The sequence below is a fragment of the Salvelinus namaycush genome, chromosome 1, assembly GCF_016432855.1.
Source record: "Salvelinus namaycush isolate Seneca chromosome 1, SaNama_1.0, whole genome shotgun sequence".
NCBI lineage: Eukaryota > Metazoa > Chordata > Actinopteri > Salmoniformes > Salmonidae > Salvelinus > Salvelinus namaycush.
The window spans coordinates 26555891-26580160 of record NC_052307.1 but is presented as its reverse complement, the minus strand read 5'-3'; the positions used below and the strand labels follow the sequence as shown (position 1 = coordinate 26580160).

The following is a 24270-nucleotide window of genomic DNA, read 5'->3' as shown; positions in this document are numbered from 1 at the left end:
AGTGTGTTAGTCTTTATGAGCTCTATACAAGTTTATAGCCTATAATTTACCCCTTAATATCATAATACTGATGTAAAAATAATTTTGTGTAGATACCACGAGAAGCCTGATATCAAAATTATTTAAAAGATTATTTGATATAGGCCAAGCACTAGCAACATTATCTTAGGCTATACCTAATTTCTTGGCTAGGGCTATTATTTCCTGCCTTCACCTCATACGCTCTTGACGCTGTCTCCATACCATGTTCTGATGTCTAGCGCTAGGTGGCACTGTGCCTTTTTGATAAAAGTTAAATACTTGCTATTATTCACCCCTTGAGGAACTAGTAGTCCTACGGAGACAAAAATCTCAAGAATCACAGTACCCTCGAGAAAGTCACAAGGATGGATCTATTAGGCATACATATGTGGTATGTTTTCCACTCTCTATATTAAAACCATGAAAAGGCTATGATATGCGTTGCCCAATTAATGAGCGAAAGCCTATTGGTTGGCAAATGGTACAACATTTTATCACCTAGCATAATTCTTAAATTGCAAAAGAAAAACACAAAATTTCCACGTGTATGTGTGTGTGTGTGTTTCTGAGAGAGAGAGAGCGAGAGAGAGAGAGTCAGACCATACATTTATTACAAAATCACTTTTGTAATATGGGCTGACGTATTTCAGTTCCACAGTGTGACTGTTCAGATGCCACGCGTCAAAAAGCGCCAGATCAGAGCCCACGCTCTCCACAGGAAACAAAGCACAATCTGGAGTTGTTTTTATTTTCATCATTAACTATTTCCATTAATCATCTTAATTTTGTCGGACGAAGCCGTTTATGATCGACAAAGTGCAGTCTGTGTAATTGCAGACGCGCGTGTCTAAATTGATATTTAGATAAGCCATTAATTGGGGCAATTAGCTGGATGTCAAGTAAATTTTATAAAAAAGCAAAGGTAAATAATCTTGAAGACTTCTTTCGAGCACATTATTAATATACTTATATATAGGCTACAAAAGTTGATAAAGACATTCCATTTGAATTGCCGCAATATATTTAGCAACACGTAAAATAACATAAAACTATAGCCAAGTTAATTCATAACTCCTTAATTTCTTATGGGTCACATTATGTTCACTGTGGTCCATTATCTATTTCCCGTGCTTTACCCATTTGAACTATGCACATTTCACAGTGGGTTACTTTGCTTTTTATAAAATATAGGGGTAGTTGATGCCATTTCAATTCTGCAGATGTAAAGCCCAAATGTAAAAAGACTTCTATGTGAAATATTTTAAAGTGTTAAAGATTGTTATCGATTATGGTATCCTTCCAGTAGATCCGATGCTATTGATCTTTTAAGGGGGATTCTTTTTGTGGGGTAACCAATCAATTCTCTCTCTCTCTCTCTCTCTCTCTCTCTCTCTCTCTCTCTCTCTCTCTCTCTCTCTCTCTCTCTCTCTCTCTCTCTCTATATATATATATATATCACCTAGCATATATATATATATATATAAATATATATATATATAAAAAAATATATATATATATATGTGTTAACTAAAGGTGTTAACTATTGACTATATCACCTAAAATAGGTAAACATGCAATCGTCCATAAAGTCCATAATCATTTGAACAGTTCTACGGCCCTGTGGTTGGATCGTATGTGAAACCTTATTTTATCTCAATATGTCACTATTATCACTGGCGCTTGAATTTTGATCTGCTACATATTATCTCTTAGCAGCAGGCTTTAAATCAAAGAACAGCACCTCTTGTGCTACGATACGCCAGTCCGTTTAAAACACCTCAGATGGCAATGTTTTAGGATTAGCCTAGATAGGCCTATATTACGCTTCTGAAAATAGCGTGATGCACATAACCTACATTTCATTATTTTCAGAGTTGTTTTAATAACATAGCTTGAATATTACAGTAGCCTAAGTATAAGAAAGGTTGACTTGGTCTTTTCTCTTGCCTTCCCCTTCATGCCAATAAACATAACATAAATGTGCTTTGTTAATTTATAAGGTAAACCGAATTATGGTCATGTACAGTTCATCTGAATGGAAATGTTAATTTGCTGTTTAAAGTGCGTTAACATGACAAACTCCGGGCCAGTGATTGCGCCCTGGCATTTGTTTAACCAAAGCTATTGTGAGATCTTCTCTCTTTGATTGAGCGTAGCTTAATTTCCTACATCTCCATTTCTATCAATAACATAATATACTAACATAAAGGTGTTAATTCAGATAACATAATATACTAACATAAAGGCATTTATTCAAATAACATAATATACTAACATAAAGGCGTTAATTCAAATAACATAATATACTAACATAAAGGCGTTTATTCAAATAACATAATATACTAACATAAAGGCGTTTATTCAAATAACATAATATACTAACATAAAGGCGTTTATTCAAATAACATAATATACTAACATAAAGGCGTTTATTCAAATAACATAATATACTAACATAAAGGCGTTTATTCATTCAGATTTGTATGTGCTATATAACAAATAAATAGATTGATCTCAAATAAAAAGCAAAAATGGCCATAGACCATTTAAAATACAATGAAGCAAGTAACACACCTGGCATAGACTCGAATACACTTTAGTTGGGGAGAACGGTGCTCTTTCAATACACTAACGTTACTCTCTCGTTCATCCACATCTTGGACCACCTTAAAAGATGGACCCTCCCTCTGCACTGGCACTCCGCAGCCTCCGATTGGCTAGGACCTTATGGATGGAATTGGTTGCGGAATGCAAAACTTGTTGCTGGTTCCCTGAACGCGTTGATCTCACACAGCGCCAAGCGCCGGACAAGAGTGTGATCTATCTGTGAATCGCTCCCAGCTGGAATAGACCAAACCAGAGCCAGGAGCAGAAGGAGTGCGTTATATAGTGTGAGAGAGTGAGGGAAAGAGCCAATAGAGGTTCCGCGCCTTATGCGTGCTTGGAGGGCACATGACCAGGACCAGTTGGACCATGTTGTCAAGCCGCGGGTAGTGCGTGCCGGAAGCTCGGGGACACGGTGGCGCAAAAGCGACTTTCCTGATAGCCTCATGACTGGGCTGGATTTTCCCTCCGGACTTTGTCGCAGACTTGAAATTGTAGAATTGTTAATAGTGCAGTTATAAGACATTTCACCCAGAACTGTGGGAAATTGTTTATTTTGATTTTACAACAACGACCAATTAGAATTGTACTTGTGCAGGTTGCCGGTTGCCGGTGGATTTCTCAAGAAAGGGATCTTGAAAGGACACTCCAAACTGTGCGTCCTAGGACATTTGACAACAGCTGGAGTAATCAAGTTGACGAAGAAAATTGTTATGTGTTTATTTAAATGTTTATAAGCCTTGTGATCTCTGTCATAAATTAGATAACGGGTTTGATCATCAAGTTTACAAAGAAGAAATGTGCTCAGAAACTTTGGAATATGATATTATATCGAAGTCACATTGCAAGTGAAATATATTTTGTATTATTTGTAAACTAATGGAAACCAAACGCCTGTAGAAATACACGGGAACGAGCAAGGACAGACTGTTGTAGCCTATGTGCGTGCTTCGTTGGACAAACGTGTAGTGTTCTCTCCCTTTTATTTTCCTCGCAACACTTTAGGTGCAAATTGGATTTTGGAAAACACAATGAGTACTCATTGGGTGAGTGAATAGATTTAAGATCCACTGTCTAATTTTTAAATCAGAACTTTTTAAGATATCAAAATAGCCCATCTGGCCTATTGAGGCATTTCTCATCTCTTTTCGTTTTTGTCCTCTTTTTTTTTGTGTGGAGACGAAGGAAAACTGAGGCTAAGATAGACTGCCTATGCCAGCTGAGCTGGCTGTCATGCGGGATTGATAGCAGGGAAGTATGTTTGGGCTGGAGCAGTTTGGTTCTCAGATTAATAGCAGAAACCCTGGCCAGTCAGAGAGAAACATAAACCAGCCAAGACTGAACATGAGCTCCCATTACAAAAGCCCTGGCTTTCATGCAGGAGGCCCGCCTGGTGCCGTGGAGCCGGGCATGGGCCCTCTGAACGAGCCTCCGATGCTTGGGCTCAATATGAACATGAACGGTGAGCAGTATGGTGGCTTTCATCCCAGGGGCCACTCAGACATGCATGCAGGCAGTGGACTCCAGCAGCAACAGCAGCAGCAAGGACCCATGCATGGATTTTTTAACAACCAGCAACCTCATCAAGGCCATCCCCATGGCCACCAGTCTCACCCTCATCAACACCATCCTCATTTCAGTGGGAACTTTGGAGGCCCAGACCCAGCCTCATCCTGCCTGCATGGTGGCAGGCTGATGGGCTACAACAACAACGGCATGGGGCCCCAGCAGGGCTTTGGAGAGGGGTTTGACCCCCTTGCTGAGGGCCAGGCAGGGGACAGCTTCTCCCAGCAGCAGCAGCAACAGCAGCAAAGATCCAGTAACATGCCTGAGTTCCAGCACCACGGCCCCCCAAGCGGCAACCACGCTGTCCCTGCCCCCTGTCTACCCTTGGACCAGTCACCTAACCGGGCAGCATCCTTCCATGGTCTGCCCTCCTCCTCCTCTTCCTCTTCGGAGACCCATGGTCTGGAGCCTCGACGGATGCCCAATCAGGGTGCTGTGGAGGGATTAGAGTATAATTTCCCAAGCGAGCCCCCAACTGGACATTTTGACGTACCTGTATTTTCTCCATCAGAATCAGAGTCTCAGCTGCCCCACTTTGGGCCAGGAAGGCCGGTGGCCGGTGGCAGTTTCCCTGGAAACCCTGCCATGGCTCGGACACCGGGTATACAGGGCATCTCCAAAGGGCACCAGCAGCCACCCCCACAGCCCCAGCAGCCTCAGCCTCCCCCACAGCATGGAGTGTTTTTTGAGCGCTTTGGGAATGGCCGTAAGATGCCAGTGGGGATGGACCCGGGGGTCAGTGCCAGACACACTCTCATGCAGCAGCAGCAGCAGGCTGGTTTGATAGCACGACAGAACTCATGCCCCCCAGGCCTCCCCCGGCCTCCCCAGTCTGAGTCGGGCTCCACCAACACCAACATGCTGGATGGTGGCGTCATGATGCCTGGCCAACACAACCAGTTTGAGTATCCTATTCACAGACTGGAAAATAGGGGCCAGCACCCCTATGGGGACCCCATGTTTAATATGCAACAGCCGGCTCCCCCTCCTCCCGCCCAACAGCCTCCGAATCAGAGGCTGCAACACTTTGACAGTCCTTATATGAACATGGCAAAAAGGCCCAGATTTGAGTTCCCTAACGCACAGGGAGGAGAGAATTGTGGCACGTGGGGTAGTGGCATGCACAATGCGCAGGGCATGGAGAACCATCTCTCTCCCTCGGCCTACCCTGGCCTTCCTGGTGAGTTCACCCCACCTGTAACAGACGGTTTCCCCCCGGGTCCACTCCAGCATGCCGGGCCTGAGCAGCAGTCTTTGCAACAGCGGCAGAACGCGGCCATGATGATCAAGCAGATGGCCTCTCGGAACCAGCAGCAGAGGATGAGGCAGCCCAGCCTGCAGCAGCTAGGTCACCACGGCGACGTGCCTCCGGGCCCCATGGTTCATGGAGGCCCAGTGGGGAGCATGCCTCAGCCCAACTTTGACAGGGAGAATGGAGGCAGGATGCCGAACTTTGAGGGTCAGAACCCTCATATAACTCAGGAGAACTGGTTCCCCGGGTCCCACCCACCAGGAGAGATCATGTCACGGCGTATGGGGGGAACGGGCGGGGAGGCTGGGGCCCACGACATGGGGCTGCAGCAGAACGGAGCTGGTATGATGTTCAGGCCGGGCATGAATGGGATGGGCATGCAGGAGCCAATGAGGATACCTGGAGATGGGCATGTACAGGCCCTCCACTCCCCTCGCATGCACCCCCAGTTTGGCAACAACATGGGCAACCTCTCCCAAATGCAGTCCCCCGGAGCTGGAGTAGGACACCCCAACGCACCATCAGATAGGCGGCCAGCAGACTTCCCCGCCGGGCCTTCCATGGGAGCTCAACCAACATTTCCTTACGGAGGGACAAACCGTCAAGGGCCACCACATAGCAATCCCCAGGGGGTGAACACCTCACCAGGGAGCTACCCTACTCCATCTGAGTTCCCCCCAGGCCAGCGGTCCTCTGTCAGTAAGCTTGGGGCACTCTCCCTGGGGAACTTTAGCAAAACCAGCACTAAAGACAATGTTTTCGGGCAGAGCTGCCTGGCGGCCCTTTCCACAGCCTGCCAGAACATGATAGCTAGTCTAGGGGCCCCCAACCTAAACGTAACATTCAACAAGAAGAACCAAAATGAGGGCAAGCGAAAACTGAGTCAGACGGAGCAGGACATTAATAGCAGCACAGCTAACGGGACTGGCAGTGCTGGTCCTGAGTATTTTCAGAGCGGCACTTCCCAGAACAGCCAGATTCCTGGCACTGGGAACAGCAACATAAAGCCTGCAGGTCAAAACCAGACGCTGCAGGGGGAAGCCAGTGCCCTCTCCCCAAATTACAACATGGACGCTACCCCATGCAGTGAGGGGAAAGCAGCAACAGGGAATGGGAGAGGGAGAGGGAGGAGAAAAAGGGATAGCGGGCATGTGAGCCCTGGGATCTTTTTTTCCTCTGAGAGTGGAAACCCTGTTGTAAGTCCAGGCCAGCAACCCCCTTCAGCTGGCGTTGGGGAGAGGGGTGGGGGTACGCCCCATGAGAAACCCCTCCCGTCCCCCTCCTGGGGAAAGGGAGATGACCAGATGCTGGGGGACCAGGCAGACCTGATGTCTTCTCTGGACAGTGGCATTCAGAGTGTCACCAAATCTAACAGTAGCTCACCGCACGTGGACCTTCCTGACGATGTCAGCACCCACTACGTCAATGAGGATGAGGTGTCCTCTAGCTCAGATGCAGGAGGTGCTCCTGTCACCAAGCCCAACCGCAGTCCGCACATCACCGTCTCACCCAAGCTGCAGAGGGGGGAACATGGCCTGATGAATGGGCAGAAGCCCCTAGGCATGCAGGGCATCACCAATCACACTACCTCGACACCCGACAGCTATGGACTGAGTGCTGGTGGGGGCACGGTGGGCAACGGAGTCGGTCACCCAGGCACACCTGGGATGGAGCAGGTACGCACCCCATCCAGCACCTCTGGCCAGGACGAGATCCATCCTCTGGAGATACTGCAGGCCCAGATTCAGCTGCAGCGGCAGCAGTTCAGCATCTCAGAGGACCAGCCCCTGGCCATGAAGAATGGTAAAAAGAGTGGCGACTGTCCCTCACAGAATGAAGACAATGAGCTGGCGAGCTGCAGCCCGGATGCTGGGAAGGGCTCAATGGGGACTATTGACCTTGACACTCTGATGGCAGAGCAGCACGCCACCTGGTATGTGCCCAGCGACAAGGCCATGATGGATGGGCCAGATGATGACAAGGCCATGGCACCCTGGGAAAAAACTAAGAGCCAGAATAACAGCAAAGAAGGTAATTCAATATGCTCTATGATCATATTTGCCACATTGTTTTACTATCTGACTATTAGTGTCTTATTACTGTCCACACACACACACACACTTTTATGGCAGTCAATCAACTTATCAGCACATATTGTTGTTTTGCCTCTCAGATGAGTAAAAGATGATTTAAACTCTAGACTAAAATAAGTCACCAAGGACTTCCTTTGTGCTTGTAGCCTATGTCGGCAGTTATTTGGAAATCTGTTTCTGAGGATATGATTATCTCAAGTCAATATAATATTGTGGTGTGGACAATATCATTATATAGGAGGCTACAAGATTATATATGATAAGATTAGTATTTTAACTTGCATGAGTTGAATTGGAGACACGCAGGCTCTCTTCTTGCACTGCCGTCTTTGAGTATAGCCTAAGCACTGTAGACAGCGTGGAGGGTTGTTCGGTAACTTCGAGTCTTGTGGATTTTGAGAGGCAAAAATCTCAATGTTCTATGTTTCACATATTCTATTGAAAAATATAAATCAGGTATTTACTCGAATCGAGCTTTACATGTAGAAACATAAATATTTAATTTCAGACTTTTAATCGTTTTTACACAAGGGATAGGCTATTGGACCACAGGCTATTTAACGATTAGAAATTAAATACCTAGCACTAACCAGGAACATTTAAAAACATTGACTTGTACTTAGATTTGTTGTTCTAAGTCATCCTTAACGTATTATTTGGTGCTTGTAATGGATTCTTCTCTTGTAGAGGGACTTCAAAATAACAGCCCGAGAAAAGTAAACATTTCCTGTGGTTCTTTATCTGGGTTTTCAGAGTGAACAACTACACTGAGAAGACGAATAGGTTTCTGAGGAGATGCGTATTAACCGCGGGGTTTCCCATTCACACATATCTGTTTGTTTTTGTTATTACTACGGGATAAAATACGTGATTGGAGACTGGATTGATTTTAGATTAGTCCATATTGAGAAGGGAAGCGTTGTCAAGTGAAATTACTATAAACGAGTATCTTAAGCTTTTATTTATCAACTTTGTGTTTCCTAAATATGATGTGTCCTCGAATGGAAAGATTTACATTGAAAATGGTAATAGTATTAGACAATGACAATAATAACAACAGTAATAATAATAAGAGTAAGAATAATAATAAGAATGCAAGTATAATTCAGTTTTTGTAATTTGTTTAGAAGTTTGGGTTCTATTTTATTGCCAGACAGTTTTTCTGCCTGCATTGGTTTAGGAAAAAATGGGTTGGTCACGGTATACAAATGGTTCTTTCTGTAAATAATTGAAAAACAAATCTATTTAGTATCCTATACCACGACACTGTTGTATAATTTTAAGTGCTTGTTGAAATTGGTATAGCGTGATTAGAGACGCTGGCTGGCGCTTTACATTTTACGTCAGCGGTTTGAAAGCGGCTGTCAATCATCGTTTGACATTAAACAACACAAATCATTTTCTACTGTCTTTACATTACCGGTCATACCTAAGGCTTCTGGTTTGTTTTAGTTCATAAACAGGAAATTAAAGAAAATGTGTGAATTATGCTTATGGTTATTATTATTTCCCATTATTGTTTCCTATATTGTTTATATTGAGACTAGACTATAGCTACAACAAGCACATTCAATTTAATTCAGTGCTGAAGTGACTTTTTGTTGACTGCTCCACCAATCCATTAAACAAAGAACAAACGTAAGCCTACTTCATATTTATATTCAGGTTATTAATTCAATATTTCTGGTGCATGTCCTCTTTTAATCGTACGGTGGGATATGTTTCTGTGCAAATGTAATGTCCTCTTGTGTCTTGATGTATTTTGTTAGGCCACTTTTTGTATGGGACATTACAAAAGCTATAGATAAATAGAAATTGTAGTCAGTCAGTGCTGCAAAAGGCGGCGGGGCAGCAGTGAAACACGCATAATTAAATCGCCACGGCCAGAAACAAGCCACCAAAACGCCTTTTCTCACGTGAATAGGTATCCCCCAGCGCATATTTATTCAATATCCCTTTGTTCTGGCTAACTGTGGGAGCAGAGAGGGGAGGGGGCTCCATGCACGGAATCTGTGATCAAGGCGCATTGTTTAGGAGACAGAGGTCAACCAGACCGGCCACATTCTCCCTCTGTCCATTTTTTTCAAGACCATATGTCTAAGATAGGCGCACGTAGGCTATTCTACAGAAAATGCACAGCAACAGCGGCCACCTCGATTTTGTTAAAGTATTTATTCTCTCGCGTCTCTCCTCACTATCTCCGCAAATTTTTCCCTCTCCAATTCCCCTCCCTGCAAGCACGAAACGCATGTCGCTTGGGCGAAATCGATAGCTAGTTAGCACAAATCATGGCTCTTGACAGTTTCTCATTTGAGTGCTGCAGACGGCAAAGATGAAGAAGGGTTAAGGTGTGTTGCTTGATTTTCAGATTGAATTGGATGTGTTTCAGAGACGCGCAAATATCTCTGCAGTCAAATCAAAGTAGAAGTTTCAGATAAACATAAATAGCGCCTTATGGTTTTAGTGGCAAATATGTATTAACCTAAATATTACACCTAGGCACAATCAAGGAACAGTTATGAAATGATTTGACATATTCTCTTGCAAAATGCTAAATCCCTGAATTCTAAAAGTCATTTTTTTAAAGATTTCATGGAACTTTGAATTTGAGTTGTGTAGAAGTGAAATAAAAATATTGATGAATGTAGGCATTTGTCTGTTTTTGCAAGTCATGGAGACTATTTAGGTTTGTTTCTGATGTCTTGTTGCAAGTCTACCAGCTGGTTAACAGGTGAACCCTAACATGGTCATTACCTGTGCCTGGATTCTGCCCTATTGCTAAGTTACAGTGAAAGTTTAACATAGTTATGTAGTTTTCTTTTTAAATTGTCTTGTTAGTTATCAAGGTTATCAGTATTCCTACTATTCACAAGATAAATTATAGTTAGCATGTAATAGTAATAATAATAATAATACTGTTTTAACGCTAATGATAGCTGGTCTACAATTTAGAAATAAAACAATTTGTATTTTTTTTTTAAATCACAATTTGATCATGCTCCCTTTTTATTCCCGTATGATGTGGCTAATCAATTAAAACGTTTTAAGATCACACATTTTGATTGAATACACAGCATTTTGCTAAGCAGCACGGTCTGATCATATGGATAATTTGTATTGAAGTAAAACATTTTCCACGCATTTTGATAATTTTTCCATGTCACCCTCGAAGTTGATCATATGACACCCTTTTAGGTGTTGTGCACCAGGGGTGTATCACATCAATTTAGTTTAATGTTGTGGCAACCCTCTCTCCTGGTATCTGTCCTCATGCCCCTGTCCTATCCCCCATCACAGTGTCCTGAAGCTGGGGACGGGGTGGGGGTCTGCATAGGTCCTGACATCCTGGGAGCAGCTTTAAAGGCCCAATGCAGCCATTTTTAGATCAATATCAAATTATTTCTGGGTAATAATTAAGTACCTTACTGTAATAGATTTCCATTTAAATGGGCAAATATAGCTTTTTAGCTAAAAACGATTTCTCAAGCAATAATTTTACTAGCACTGTCTGGGAATGAGGAAACTGAAAACTAGCTGTTATTGGCAGAGAGGTTTGGAACTCCGATTGTTATTGGTCTATTAACCAATTTACTGCATGGTGATGTCACCATGGAAAGCCGAAACTCCCGCCCATGGAAACCTGCTGATTAAAAGGTCATTTGTGGATTGTATTTTCAATTATCAGGAAAAAAGATTGATCACATTTTTACAGTGTTAGTTTCATCAGCTGTTGTATAATATCATATAAAACAAAGGAAAACCCTTTTTACTGCACTGGGCCTTTAATAGTGGGAGTCCTGAGTGATTGTGTTAATTGGGCGCTTTATAGGCCTCACTCGGTGTTTTTACAGGAAGTTGAGTGCCCAATTGCCCAATTGAGACAGGTGGGTTATGGGCCTGTGTTTATTTGGGGAGGGGGATGGTTGCAGTGACATTTGGCAATAAGCCTCCTTGTGTCTAGCAGGGATACGGGTGGTAGTGCCACTGGGAGGAAAGGACCTGTGGTGTTTGGGGCTCTGTGACTATAGGTGAGGTCTCAGCCAGTGCAGGAGTTGGAGATCACAGAACAGACTGTATTATCAGGTATAATGGTAATGGTGCCAGTGGATGTATAGGTGATGTTTTCAAGCCAGAGCTTGGTGCCACAAGTGCCTCATAGGAATATGGAATTTGATAATGCAATTAATGCATTGTACAGGTCATTCTATAGTAGCTTCTATGGGATAATTAAGCATTAAGGCCCGAGGAGGTGTGGTATATGGCCAATATACCACGTCTAAGGGCTGTTCTTCTGCACGACGCAACGCAGAGTGCCTGGACACAGCCCTTAGCCCTGGTGTTTCTTCTGCTCTAATTACGTTGGTAACCAGTTTATAATAGCAACAAGGCGTCTCGGGGGTTTGTGGAATATGGCCAATATACCATGGCTAAGGGCTGTATCCAGGCACTCTGCGTTGCGTCGTGCGGAAGAACAGCCCTTAGACGTGGTATATTGGCCATATACCACACCTCCTCGTGCATTATTGCTTAATTACGATACTGTTAAAGAACAAAATGAACAAAAATGTGATTGTTGTATTTTATGTGTTGATGTCTGTTCACACAGTGTGTCTCAGCTTTTCCTGTATGAGGTCCCACTGTGGTTATTTAGAAAGTGATATGTTCTGCAGTAACGGCTCCAATTGGACTATCCATAGCGTATCCGATCTGTGTGATACCAAGCAGCCAAAGCTAGTCACTAAGACACAGTAATGTCTGCTGTAGGCATGGGGCCTTTAGACCCTGCTTTAACTAAAGATGCCCGTTGTCCGTGAAGTGAAGGAACTTGGCTGCGTTTTCACCAAAGTGATGAGTGAATACATTTCCCCCTCTTCTTTTTCATCTGTCTTTTTCCCTCACCCTCTCTCCCTCTCTGCTCCTTATATCATAGCCAGGACCTGACGGTTTGTTTTGAAAGACATGCACACTCTTGATAACAGGCAACTTGTCGCCCTAGGAAATGATTCAGTTGGTTTTATTTTTATTTTTTAGAGTTTTTGCTTCCGTTTTGACCACACAGTGAAAGTTGTGTTGGTTTTGTTATTTATGGTGTGTTATCACTTTGTACATACAGTGTGAGGATCTGTCCTCTGAATGAACATGGTCTCCCATGAAACACAGTCACTTTTCTAGTGGTGGTTGAGGATGCTACAGCTTGCTGTTGGCAGGTAGGAGAGCAGTGGGTAGAGAGGGGACTTGTCATGCTTAGACACCCTGATTAGGGGTGTCTAAGCATGAAAAAGAACAGGCGTATTGACATGCCACCTAAAGCGACCTGGGAAGAAAGTGGAATATTCCTAAAAGACTACCCCACTTTCCCATCTCTGTTGGTCTATTGACATTTCACTCCGTGGACAACTCACAAATCACATGACTCATTTTTATTTCCTGTATTTCCTTTCTTAAAGATGGGATTTCTTAAAGATGTGATTGACATTTGGTTGAATGAAGAGAAAACAGCTTGGGGAGGTCCGTGTTCCAGATTCATCATTACAAGGTGTTCCGTATTGACTTCCTCAACAACACACGGCCAGACAGTGTAGCACTGCCTGCACTTTCTCATACTGCAGTAATAATAATAGTTATCATAATCACAGAAATGAGTCCTGGTAATATTGTTGCCAAAAGTGCCAATTCATCCTGTGGACCTCCTGTCAGTTGACATGGTTATTGACAGATAATGAAGAAAAATGAGGTGTTAGACTTTCTTATGTGAGGATCATATTATAGTTTATATGTAAATATCGTGAAAGTGAAGACTTTGAGAAATGTAAAGTTGGATCTTTCTACCTTTTTTTGGAATATGTGTTTATTCTTCCTCTTGTCTCTTTGCAAAGTCAATTCTGTCTTCCTTTGTGGATCAATCCCTAGGGGGTGAAAGAATATCACACAATTCCTACACTATCAGCAAGAATCAGAGGGCATTAGGATTGCTTTTACCATGTAAGTGTGTGTGTGTGTATGTGAGAGAGATGAAAATATGGAAAGTTAACAGAGTGGGTTTTTCAGCTGTAAACATCATGTTTGATTTATGCAGACTTGGTCACAGGCTTGTGGTTTCAGACCTTTGCTCAGTTGTCTTGTATGTTGGAATAAACTATTTTCTCAGGTGTCTTGTATGCTGGAATAAACTATTTTCTCAGGTGTCTTGTATGCTGGAATAAACTATTTTCTCAGGTGTCTTGTATGCTGGAATAAACTATTTTCTCAGGTGTCTTGTATGCTGGAATAAACTCTTGTGCTGGTTCTCACACTACTCTCAGCTCCAGCTCTGAGAATTCATCCCGGTATGGTTAAAGTATCTGACTAGTTATGTCAGGGTTCACCACAACTTATTTTAGCTCCACGTCAGTTTGGCCGGCTTGCAGTCCGTTTGGTCTGATTGAAGGACAACCCCTACTAGGTTGTAGTAATCCACAGTATAACCCAATAGATTTGTAGTAATCACTACTGATGGCATGCGATGAAAACAAAACCATTGCAATTTTTCCAGAAGCTGCTAGCTCTTATAATACTGGTCCATCTGAGTGTCAGGCAAGCGCAGGAGCAGCATAGTTTAGCTGTGTGGTCTTCTGTCTTACAGATACTGCAGCTCAGAACAATACTTTTCATCGTTTCTGCCTGTACTTTGGAGTGTGTAAAATCTAGTTTGAATATTTTGTTTCTAGATCATTGTGTGTATGTGTGTGTCCACTGTATGCTGAGGCCTTTGCTTTGCAAGACATTTACAACCAGTGACAGTCAAAGGAGCTGTGTTAAAAACATCTTTCTTACTGGTGTAGAGAGAAAAGTAGAAACAAAGGTGTCAGGCCTTTTGCTCTTCAAAATAGCAGCTCATCCGGTATTTTGTTTTCCCTGGGGAAGAGCACTGAAATGAACTCAAACTTGTCTCAGCGTGCGTGTGGTGAATATTCCCCTTGGATAGCGCGTGGAATGGAGGGATATGTGTGTGTCAGTTTATGTGTGTTAGTGTGTGTGTCTGTGTCAGTGTGTGTCAGTGTGTGCGTGTTAGTGTCTGTGTCAGTGTGTGTATGTTAGTGTGTGTGTGTCAGTGTGTGTGTGTGTGTGTCAGTGTGTGTGTGTTAGTGTCTGTGTCAGTGTGTGTGTGTGTTAGTGTGTGTGTGTGTGTGTGTGTGTGTGTGTGTGTGTGTGTGTGTGTGTCAGTGTGTGTGTGTCAGTGTGTGTGTGTGTGTGTGTGGAGGTGTTGTCATGCCTCCAGCAGCAGTTGTGCTATTTGGCATACAGGTAGTCGTCAGGCGTCTTTAATTTGTATTGACAAATTGACAAATGAGTTATGACACCAGAGCTATTTCTCCTGGGAGAGAGGAGGAGAGACTGATGGAGTGATAGCAAAAGCGAGCAAGATGGAAAGAAGTTTCCGTTTTTTCTGGGAACATCTGAGGTTTCACTCTCGAGGCAAGCAGGATGTCAATGGCTGTCATTTGCATCATTTTCAAGCGAGAAAGAGAGAAAATAAATATTTCCTTTTCTACCCAGTTCCATTCTCTGGACTCTTTATATTTTTCAGGTCAGTTTAGACATTCAGATGTTAGAAACAATAGTTTGGAGTCTGTTTGGAGTCTGGCTTTGAGGTCCAGAGCTGAGTTTGAGGGCACTATGGCTTAATACTGTCATTATACCACACAGAACTATACTTTTTAACTAGGGGTGGGGGTGGGGGTGGAAAGGGTACTCAATTGTCATACTTGAGTAAAAGTAAAGATACACTACATGACCAAAATTATGTGGACACCTGCTCATCAAACATCTCATTCCAAAACCATGGGCATTACTATGGAGTTGGTCCACCCTTTGCTGCTATAACAGCCTCAACTCTTCTGGGAAGGCTTTCCACTAGATGTTGGAACATTTTAGTGGGGACTTGCTTCCATTCAACCACAAGAGCATTAGTAAAGTCGGGCACTGATGTTGGGCAATTAGGCCTGGCTCGGAGTCGGCATTCCAATTCATCCCAAAGGTGTTCGATGGGGTTGAGGTCAGGGCTCTGTGCAGGCCAGTCAAGTTCTTCCACACCAATCTCGACAAACCATTTCTGTATGGATCTCGCTTTTTACACGGGGGCATTGTCATGCTGAAACAGGAAAGGGCCTTCCCCAAACTGTTGCCACAAAGTTGGAAGCACAGAATCGTCTAGAATGTCATTGTATGCTATAGCGTTAAAATTTTCCTTCATTGGAACTAAGGGGCCTAGCCTGAAGCATGAAAAACAGCCCCAGACCATTATTCCTCCTCCACCAATCTTTACAGTTGGTACTATGCATTCTACTGGCATCCGCCAAACCTAGATTCGTCCGTCGCACTGCCAGATGGTGAAGCATGATTCATCACTCCAGAGAACACGTTTCCCCCTGCTCCAGAGTCCAATGGCGGTGAGCTTTACACCACTCCAGCCGACGCTTGGCATTGTGCATGCTGATCTCAGGCTTGTGTGCGGCTACTCGGCCATGGAACCCCATTTCATGAAGCTCCCGACGAACTGTACTTGTGCTGACGTCATTTCCAGAGGAAATTTGGAACTCGATAGTGAGTGTTGCAACTGAGGACTGACGATTTTTACGCGCCTCGCGCTTCAACACTCGGCGGTCCCGTTCTGTGAGTAAATGCTATACATCAAATTTCTTATTTTAAGCAAACCAAACGGCAAAATTTGCGAACGCAGTATTTGTGTTTAGTGAGTCCACCAGATAAGAGACAGTAGGGATGACAACGTGCTTTATGAATTGGACCATTTTGCTGTCCTGCCTGAGTATTCGAAATGTAACCAGTACTTTTGGGTGTCAGGGAAAATGTACATACTATTTTCTTTAGGAATGTAGTGGAATAAAAGTAAGAGTTATCAAAAATATAGTATAAATATAGTATAGATACCCCCAAAAAACTGCTTAAGTAGTACTTTACTTAGTATTTTTACTTAGTTAGTTTACACCACTGCTTTTACCTCGATAATTATAGACATTTTGATTGCACTCTTTTAAGGTTTGTTGCTTAGTTGAAAATTGAAAAAATAGTACATTTGACATCTTTTTTTGTGCAACTGGTGCTTATGATTTTGAAGATCATATTATGTTAATTTCTAAGTAAATATCATTATTTTCTTCAATCAAGGGTAAATGTATTTCTTTTTTCAAAGGACAATTATTATTTCAGTCAATTATAATCAGTCATTTAATTTCAAGTTGTAAACAATTTCTATCACATGAAAAGAAACATATGTGAAAAGAAAATGTAACTTTCTGTAAATTGGCAACCTAACTTCTTCAACTGAGGACTACCTTGAAATATAGATTGCATGTTAAGTGGTGTGGGGCTGAGCAGGTCAGCCTCGATAACCCCCCCCCCCCCTCTCCCCGCCCCTCCCTAACAGATGCTCATAATCCCTAAATTCCCACTGTTGTCATGAGTGGTTGGGGTTTCCAAATGGGCCAAATATACATAAACAGAGTGTGTAGTAACAGGCTGAAACAAAATAGAGAGCGAGACGTAGATCAATATGTCACCTACTTGGATGACATGGATGACAGGTCCTGGACATGGTTTTGATTTATGCAGGAGGTACTAAATCACATCCCGTGTTCCCATTTGTGTCTAGTTTCCTAAGCGCGTCTTGCGGCCTGAGGGGGAGTTGTGTGTGTACTAGAGAAGGGCTGAGGAGGAGAGACCGAGCCAAGGCCTGCCTGCCTGGGCAAGTTTTTGTCCTTCTTGTTGCCAGGGAACAGAGAGGAAATTCAATCCAAAATAACCCCTGTGCCCTCGCATGTGAAATGTACCCCCTCCTCTCCATATCCTCCCTACTCTGAGGGAAAGGTCACCATGTGGTGGTGGTGGTGTGTGTGTGTGTGTGTGTGTGGGGGGGGGGGGTTGTAGAAGGCCTCCCATGCCATACTCCCCCACCCCAATCACCAACCCCCAGGCCACCATCAGGTACCTGGGGTTGTCCCCTTATTTCTCAAACAGGGATTCCTGTAGACACTCACACACCTAGTTGGAAGCAGAGAACATAGGACTAATTATTTGGTGTTTTTTGTCATTCTGACTTTAAGCGGTCACATAACAGTCTCATTGTCATTGCTCAGCTGGGCGATCTGCTTAGCGCAGTAGCTGGTACCTGAGGTTCTGGAGCACAGGTCCTGCTCTTAGGTACTGTAAACCTTCAAGAAAAGTGTTAAAAGACCTAAACGACCAAACTAAGCCTTGTTGTAGTGGAAATTAGGCATTTCTTTTTTTACCATCACTCCTCACATCGTCGAAAACCAGACGTTGTATCTATGCATTGTGATGTGTGCATTGTGCTCCCGGACATAGAATGTTCTCTCATGGCTTTAGTGTTAGTTGTTATGCTAAAGGAATCTGACTTGAATTCACTCACTGTCATAGGAGCAGAGGCCTCTGGGTGTTTTTGTCAGAGAGTGCAGAGGCTGATTGGGCTGGTTTATGTTCAGTGAGGATGGGGTCGAGCCCTGGGGAGCAAGGGGTTAAACGTGAAGTGTCGTCATGGAAGTATAGTTTGGGATAGAAAGGGCAGAGGGCTACCGCATGGGACGGCCGGAACTCTTCGACTCCGAATGCGAGGCCAGTGAACGCCAAGGCACACACACACACACACACACACACACACACACACACACACACACACACACACACACACACACACACACACACACACACACACACACACACACACACACACACACAGTGTATTCTTGTATTTACTTCAATGCACCCTACACAAAGACTGGCACATAATACATATTTAGCTATCATAATACTTCATTTACAAATTCATTTAAAACATAATAATGACCATTATCTTCATCAATATACAATAAAGTTTAATCATTTCTTGACCTTGACAATTATATTTCGATTCAGAGAATATTAGATTTATTTTCGTTCAATAAGGAAACTTCCCAGTGTTGTTTACAGACGTGGAGAACTGCTGGTATGACATGTGTGCTAGTGTCAGGTCGTCAGTGCTGCGAAACATTGGTGTCAGCCAGACAGAGAAACAGAAACTGAGCAGTGTGCTGTGCTGTGCATGTTCTCTTCATGACACTAGTGGAAAGCATTGTTGTGTAAATCATCACTAGCTGTGTCTGTGTGTCTGTGAGATGGCTCTACAAGCCTACGTGGAGGAGTCCCACTGTAAATCACACAGAATTACATCACTTTTAGAAACAGGCGAGAAATAGAGGTGTATCATATAAAACTGAGCATTTAAATTGCCATGGTAATCTTGTCTGATGTTGTAATATGGTTAGGGATGTAACTGTAGTTGCGGTTCAGCTTAGTTGGTTGTGGTATTATTGTTTCCTTCTTTATTAGGTATTCCCCCGTGTGTTGAAGCTAAACACTCATTCTCTGAGATGAATAGCCTATCATTGAGATATTACTGTGGATATGAACAGTATGCTGCTTGGCAATATAATGTGAGTCGTTGAACAGCCTTAACAAGATACCTGTAAGTTTTTTTTATTGAAAACAAGATTCCACAGCTTGTAAAATGTCACAGTGATTTGGGATTTAGATCTGTGTGATGTAAAATTTCACACCGCTGTTTCCACTTTTGAAAAAGTACGCTGCCATGGATAATGCTTAATATTTAAGTGTAGCGTGTCGATTTTCCACCAAAATCCCATCTCTCTCGGCTCCCAGGGTATTACCTAGAAATATCCACAGACACTCTAATACCATTTGTATTGTAATACTACGGGCTGGTCAATTACCTGGCTTACTCCTGAACTAGAGAGCTTTATATTTTATCAATAAACATTATAAAGAGCACTATTTTTCTGCTTTTAATAACACCATTTGAGAGGCACAGTGTTTTGATTATAAAAACATATATTTTTAAAGTAGTAAACTGGTGGACAATCACTACATGGTAAATTATTCTTTATGTGAAATAGATGGTAATCACTGGTAATGCGGATGTTTTTATTTTGATAAATGTCAGTAACATTGTCACGTGAGCTCACATCTGAGCATGGCTCTGGGACAGTGGGAGTGGATGACAGTGTGTGTGTGTGTGTGTGTGTGTGTGTGTGTGTGTGTGTGTGTGTGTGTGTGTGTGTGTGTGTGTGTGTGTGTGTGTGTGTGTGTGTGTGTGTGTGTGTGTGTGTGTGTGTGTGTGTGTGTGTGTGTGTGTGTGTGTGTGTGGAGCGGCAGCTGAGAGGTGGTGTGGATATGGCAGTGGCGGTGGTTGGCGGTGTGTTTTGTGGTTGTGTTGTCAGATTGCTGTGTATCAGCAAAGAGCCAGGGGAATGCTTGGATGCCTATCCGGGCCGGCGCGGACCCTGCTGTACCCAGCTACCATGGGCTGTCGGCGGGGGCTGGGGGGGGGGGGGGGGGGGGGGGGGGTCGGTGGTAGGAGGAAGCACAGGGAGGAGGAGTTGTGGTCCAGGCTCACCCAGTGTGGTTGTCGTCCGTTCAGTGGTGTATGGCAGGGCCCTCTGGCAAACGCTGGCCCTTGCCACAATCACCACTAATCCCCATACCTCCCTCTCCCCACTGCCTTCCTCTCTCCCCCACAGTCGCTCCACTCAGTCTCCGGAGTCCCTGGTTGATTTGTGGGGAGGAGGAGGGAGAGAGATGCGGGAGCTTGGCTGCCTGACCTTTTACCAAATCCCTCCGCTTTTCCATTCCAGTGGTCACGGCCCAGACAGGCTGGGGGGCAAGGCTGCCTCACTGCCTCCCTGCCTTCCCGGCCCTAGCCTGTCCACCCTGCCTCCTTCCCTGTCCTCTTTGCCACTCTGTCCTGCCCGGGCCTTGCTTCTCAGGCTGTGTGTTGTTAACATTACGTCATAGCTGCTCCGGGGAAGCAAAGTGAGGGAGAAATATATACAGAGAGCGAGAGAAACAAAAAAGTAATTAGGAAGAGAGAGAAGAGCTAAAAAGAGAGTGTGACACAGAGAGGTCATATTTTTTCTCTTCTCTCTCTCCTTCCGTTCTGTCTTTGTTGAACAGTGAGGTGGGCTGATCTGTGGAGTAGTGGTGGTGTGATGTTCAGGCACTGTGCCCAGAGCAGAGTGTGTATCATAGTCTCTCCCGTCTCTGGCGCCTGAACCTCAGCATGTCTGAGCTGTTTAGAGCCTGTCTGTCTCTACAGCTACGCTCCCACTCAAAGGCCTCAGACAAACGTCTTTGTCGTTGCAGTAGTAACATAACAGGGGTGTCTGAGGAACACAGCAGAACAGTGTTTTGAGTGCTAAGGACAGATGGGAATATCCTGATAGATTTTTACAGCAGGTATCCCACCATGTTCACACACTCTTTATTTAATGCTCAGAGCGTGCTTGGAGGCAGACCCTAAACAAATGATGCAATGTTGCAGTCACCAATAGGGCTTTCTGAAACCAGTGAGAGTAAAAGTCTGACTACCTACACTCTCTTCCTTTTTCTTCTTCTCCGTCTCTCCCCTCGCCTCTCTCTCTCTCAGTATGCTGTGGGTCTATATCATGGCAGATGACACGTGACGCCATGCTTTTAAGTATAGTTTAGCCTAGCACATTCTGTCCTCGTCAATTTTGCTCTCACTCATTAGTTCTTATACGGCACAAGCGATTTGACGTGGAGAATGGGTTATACATCTCTACAGTCAGCGTTCCCCATGTTCCTCTAGAATCGCACGGGTGATTTTTATACGACCTTGGATAAACCTATGTATGGATTTTCCGTAAGCTTGGTGCGGCCATTTAATGTGGGCTTTGACACGATGGTGACGTGGGGTCGATACCGCAGCAGGGTCATTATACCAGTAAATTGGGTCAAGTAGGGTTAGAGGTCAGCCCTCTGACCTCACGACCAGAGGTAACTGAGGAGCGCTCCCCATTTGCACAGGGGACCAGGACTAAATTTGTGTGTGTGTTTGTGTGGTTACCACAGGCAAGGAGAAGGTGGGGCATGGGTTTAGAGCAGTGTCCTTTTCCAGCCAGCAGTATGGGGAGTGGGAAAGGGGGGGAGTTGTTAAGGTAATTTTACTGGACAGATTTTGAGTGGGATGTGACAATTATTATTTAATTTATAAAGGGGCTTTTATGATTAATTCTAATGTGATCTACATATTAACCAAGTATGTTTATTTTGGTTGTTGATGCTAAATCTGTGTTCCTCAGTGCTGGCCCACTCACTAACCCTCTCCTCTCTCTGTGTTTGTTTCTCCTGTGCAGAGTCGGAGCTGTCTCAGAGTAAGGCTGGAGTAGGGGTGGGGGCCCAGGGGCCCGGAGGGGGCAATGGGGGGAGCCACCTGCAGTGCCTGTCTGTCCACTGCACAGATGAGCTCGGGGACAGTAAGGGCCGAGGGGGGACCGTCTCCTCCTGGCGCTCCCTGCACTCCGACATCTCCAACCGCTTTGGGACCTTTGTGGCGGCCCTGACCTGAACACAACCAGGCCAGGCCAAGAGATGGAGGGAACATCGGATGAAGAGAGAGGGAGAGGGAGAGTCAGAGTCAGTGGCAGATGACAACTATGAAGACAGCAATGATGATGACGACATAAAGGTGTTGATGATGAGGCTACTGCATCGGCTCTCGCCTGTTCAGGGAGAGAAAGACATATACACACCCATACACACTCGTACACACACATCAACACATACACACTCATGCTCGCATACACACTCACACACAAACACACTCTTGGACACACACACATACACACTCACTCATGCATCGCTGGACTATACAGCTTGGGCTCTAGTCAGTGGTGACCACATCTGGAAAACCACAAATCAATCTATTTTTATTTTATTTTATTTTTAAGAAAAAAGGAGAAATGTCAATGGAGGAAAAGAAAAAACTAAAACTGAAGAAACAATAAGACAAAATCACCTTGGCTGTATTGGAATATCAGTGTTGAATCTCTGTTTGGTTATATTCTCTAGATATGAAAATAGCCTCATAATATTTGGGACCTTTGTGATCATCCTCACCACTAGAGCTGTCCCCTGTACCTTTACCCTCTAGCCATGGTTCTCTCTGCGGCCTGGAGATGGTACTACCCACTATGCCTGCCCCCAGACTAGCGTAGATCACTGAGCCCAGGCCTCGGTCTGGCAGAGCCACCCTGACCCATACTGACCCGTTGAGGGACTTTGTCAGCCAGAGTATGGAGGATGTGTGAACCAGCCCTTCCCCCCTCCCATGGCTCTCAGGGGTATAGAGGGAGGAGAGCAGCCCTGTCACCAGGACCTCTCCCCTCCAACCAAACCTCAGGCCTGGGAAGCCCATTGTCAGCCAGAGACACAGGAACCTGATGAGATTTTGGCCCTTTGAGACACCGTACCTCACAGCCTCAGCAGGCTACCCTCCTCAAATGAAATCAAGATCCTGGTTCAATAGATCTGACCTGAACCCTGAAGCAGGGGGAGGGAGGGAGATGGAGAGATACATTGTTTGTTTTTGGGGTTGGAAAAAGTATCAGCAAAAGGGATTTCTTTATACATATTCCTCTCGTTCACTTCCTTCCTCTTCTATTGAGCTTGGGCTCCAACACAGGTATACAATACAGCCAATGGAAATAGTAGGGGATGTCAAAGAACAATTTAATAAGGGAAATTTAAAAAAAAATATTGGTATTGCACATGTAAAATAAGAGAACATTTGCTGTGTGTTAGGCAATCTTGTAATCTTTAAATAAAGCTTCTGTTGGATTTGAATTTCTGAAACAATAGATGGAGGACTGTGACGGCAACGTGCGAACTGAGTTTCTTTTCTGTTTTCTTTTTTTAATAATATGTAAAGTGCAGTCGTCTGTTTTCCTGCATATTGTATATATCTGTATATGTTTTATTGAGTAACTAAATAACAATAAATATGACGTTAATGGTGAATTTGATGATTGCTTGTTTTTATTAACGTTGTGCGGAGGGGTTGGGTTCAATGCGGAAGACACATTTCGTTTGAATGCGTTCAGTTGTGCAGCTGACTAGGTATCACCTTTCCCTTCCCTTATATTTATCAGTCATAATAATAAAGCCACAATTTATGACTTAAAATCATTTAATAATGGAAATATCGCTCTACTCAAAAGATATCTCATACACTGTATTACACAGGGATATTCATTGTGACAAGTTTGTTTCGGGAGGACTAATATAGCAGCAGAAAACAACAACAAAGTAAACTGGCAGAAAGATATTAAATAGTATATTTTTAGCGGAAGGTTGGTAGTTACGATCAAGCCAAATAATGATTTAGCCTACAGTACTACTTCAGTGTCTTTCTCCCTCTCCTCTGCATGCTCTATATGTCTACCTCATTGCCTGACTCACCCCCCCTCTTTCTCCTCCTTCTGTTCTCGGACTCCACCCCCATCTGTTTTTCTCCCCCTCTCACTCACCTGCCCTTTATGGGACATCTGCATGGATGCTTAATGGTAATCAATAGCTCCCCCGTGGGCCACCTCCGAGGTGTAGACATCAATGCTGTCTATCAGGGCTGGTGATCAGCCTGCATCCTGCCATCGCATGCCTGCCTGCCTGGGAGAAACACACACACAACACACATACACACAACACTGTATCAGCCCTGTAGAGCTTCTGTACTGGAAAGAATGCACACATGTACACCAACACACTCCCTGCACGTAGAACACAAATAGCCCATTGGGCACACCACATAATTTCAACGTGTACATTTGGGTAATATTTGGTTGAGATTTGATCAATGAGATTTAA

The 24270-nt window shown here is 44.0% G+C and overlaps 1 protein-coding gene across 1 annotated transcript; it reads left to right on the top strand.

Annotated features, from left to right (window-relative positions):
- The first annotated feature begins 3806 nt into the window (after positions 1-3806).
- On the top strand, positions 3807-23417 carry LOC120021327 (transcriptional activator MN1-like). The gene is made up of 2 exons (XM_038965075.1): positions 3807-7474; positions 21762-23417. The coding sequence occupies exons 1-2, from the start codon at positions 3883-3885 to the stop codon at positions 21971-21973; spliced, it is 3804 nt and encodes a 1267-aa protein (XP_038821003.1). The 5' UTR covers positions 3807-3882; the 3' UTR covers positions 21974-23417.
- The last annotated feature ends 853 nt before the right edge of the window (positions 23418-24270 follow it).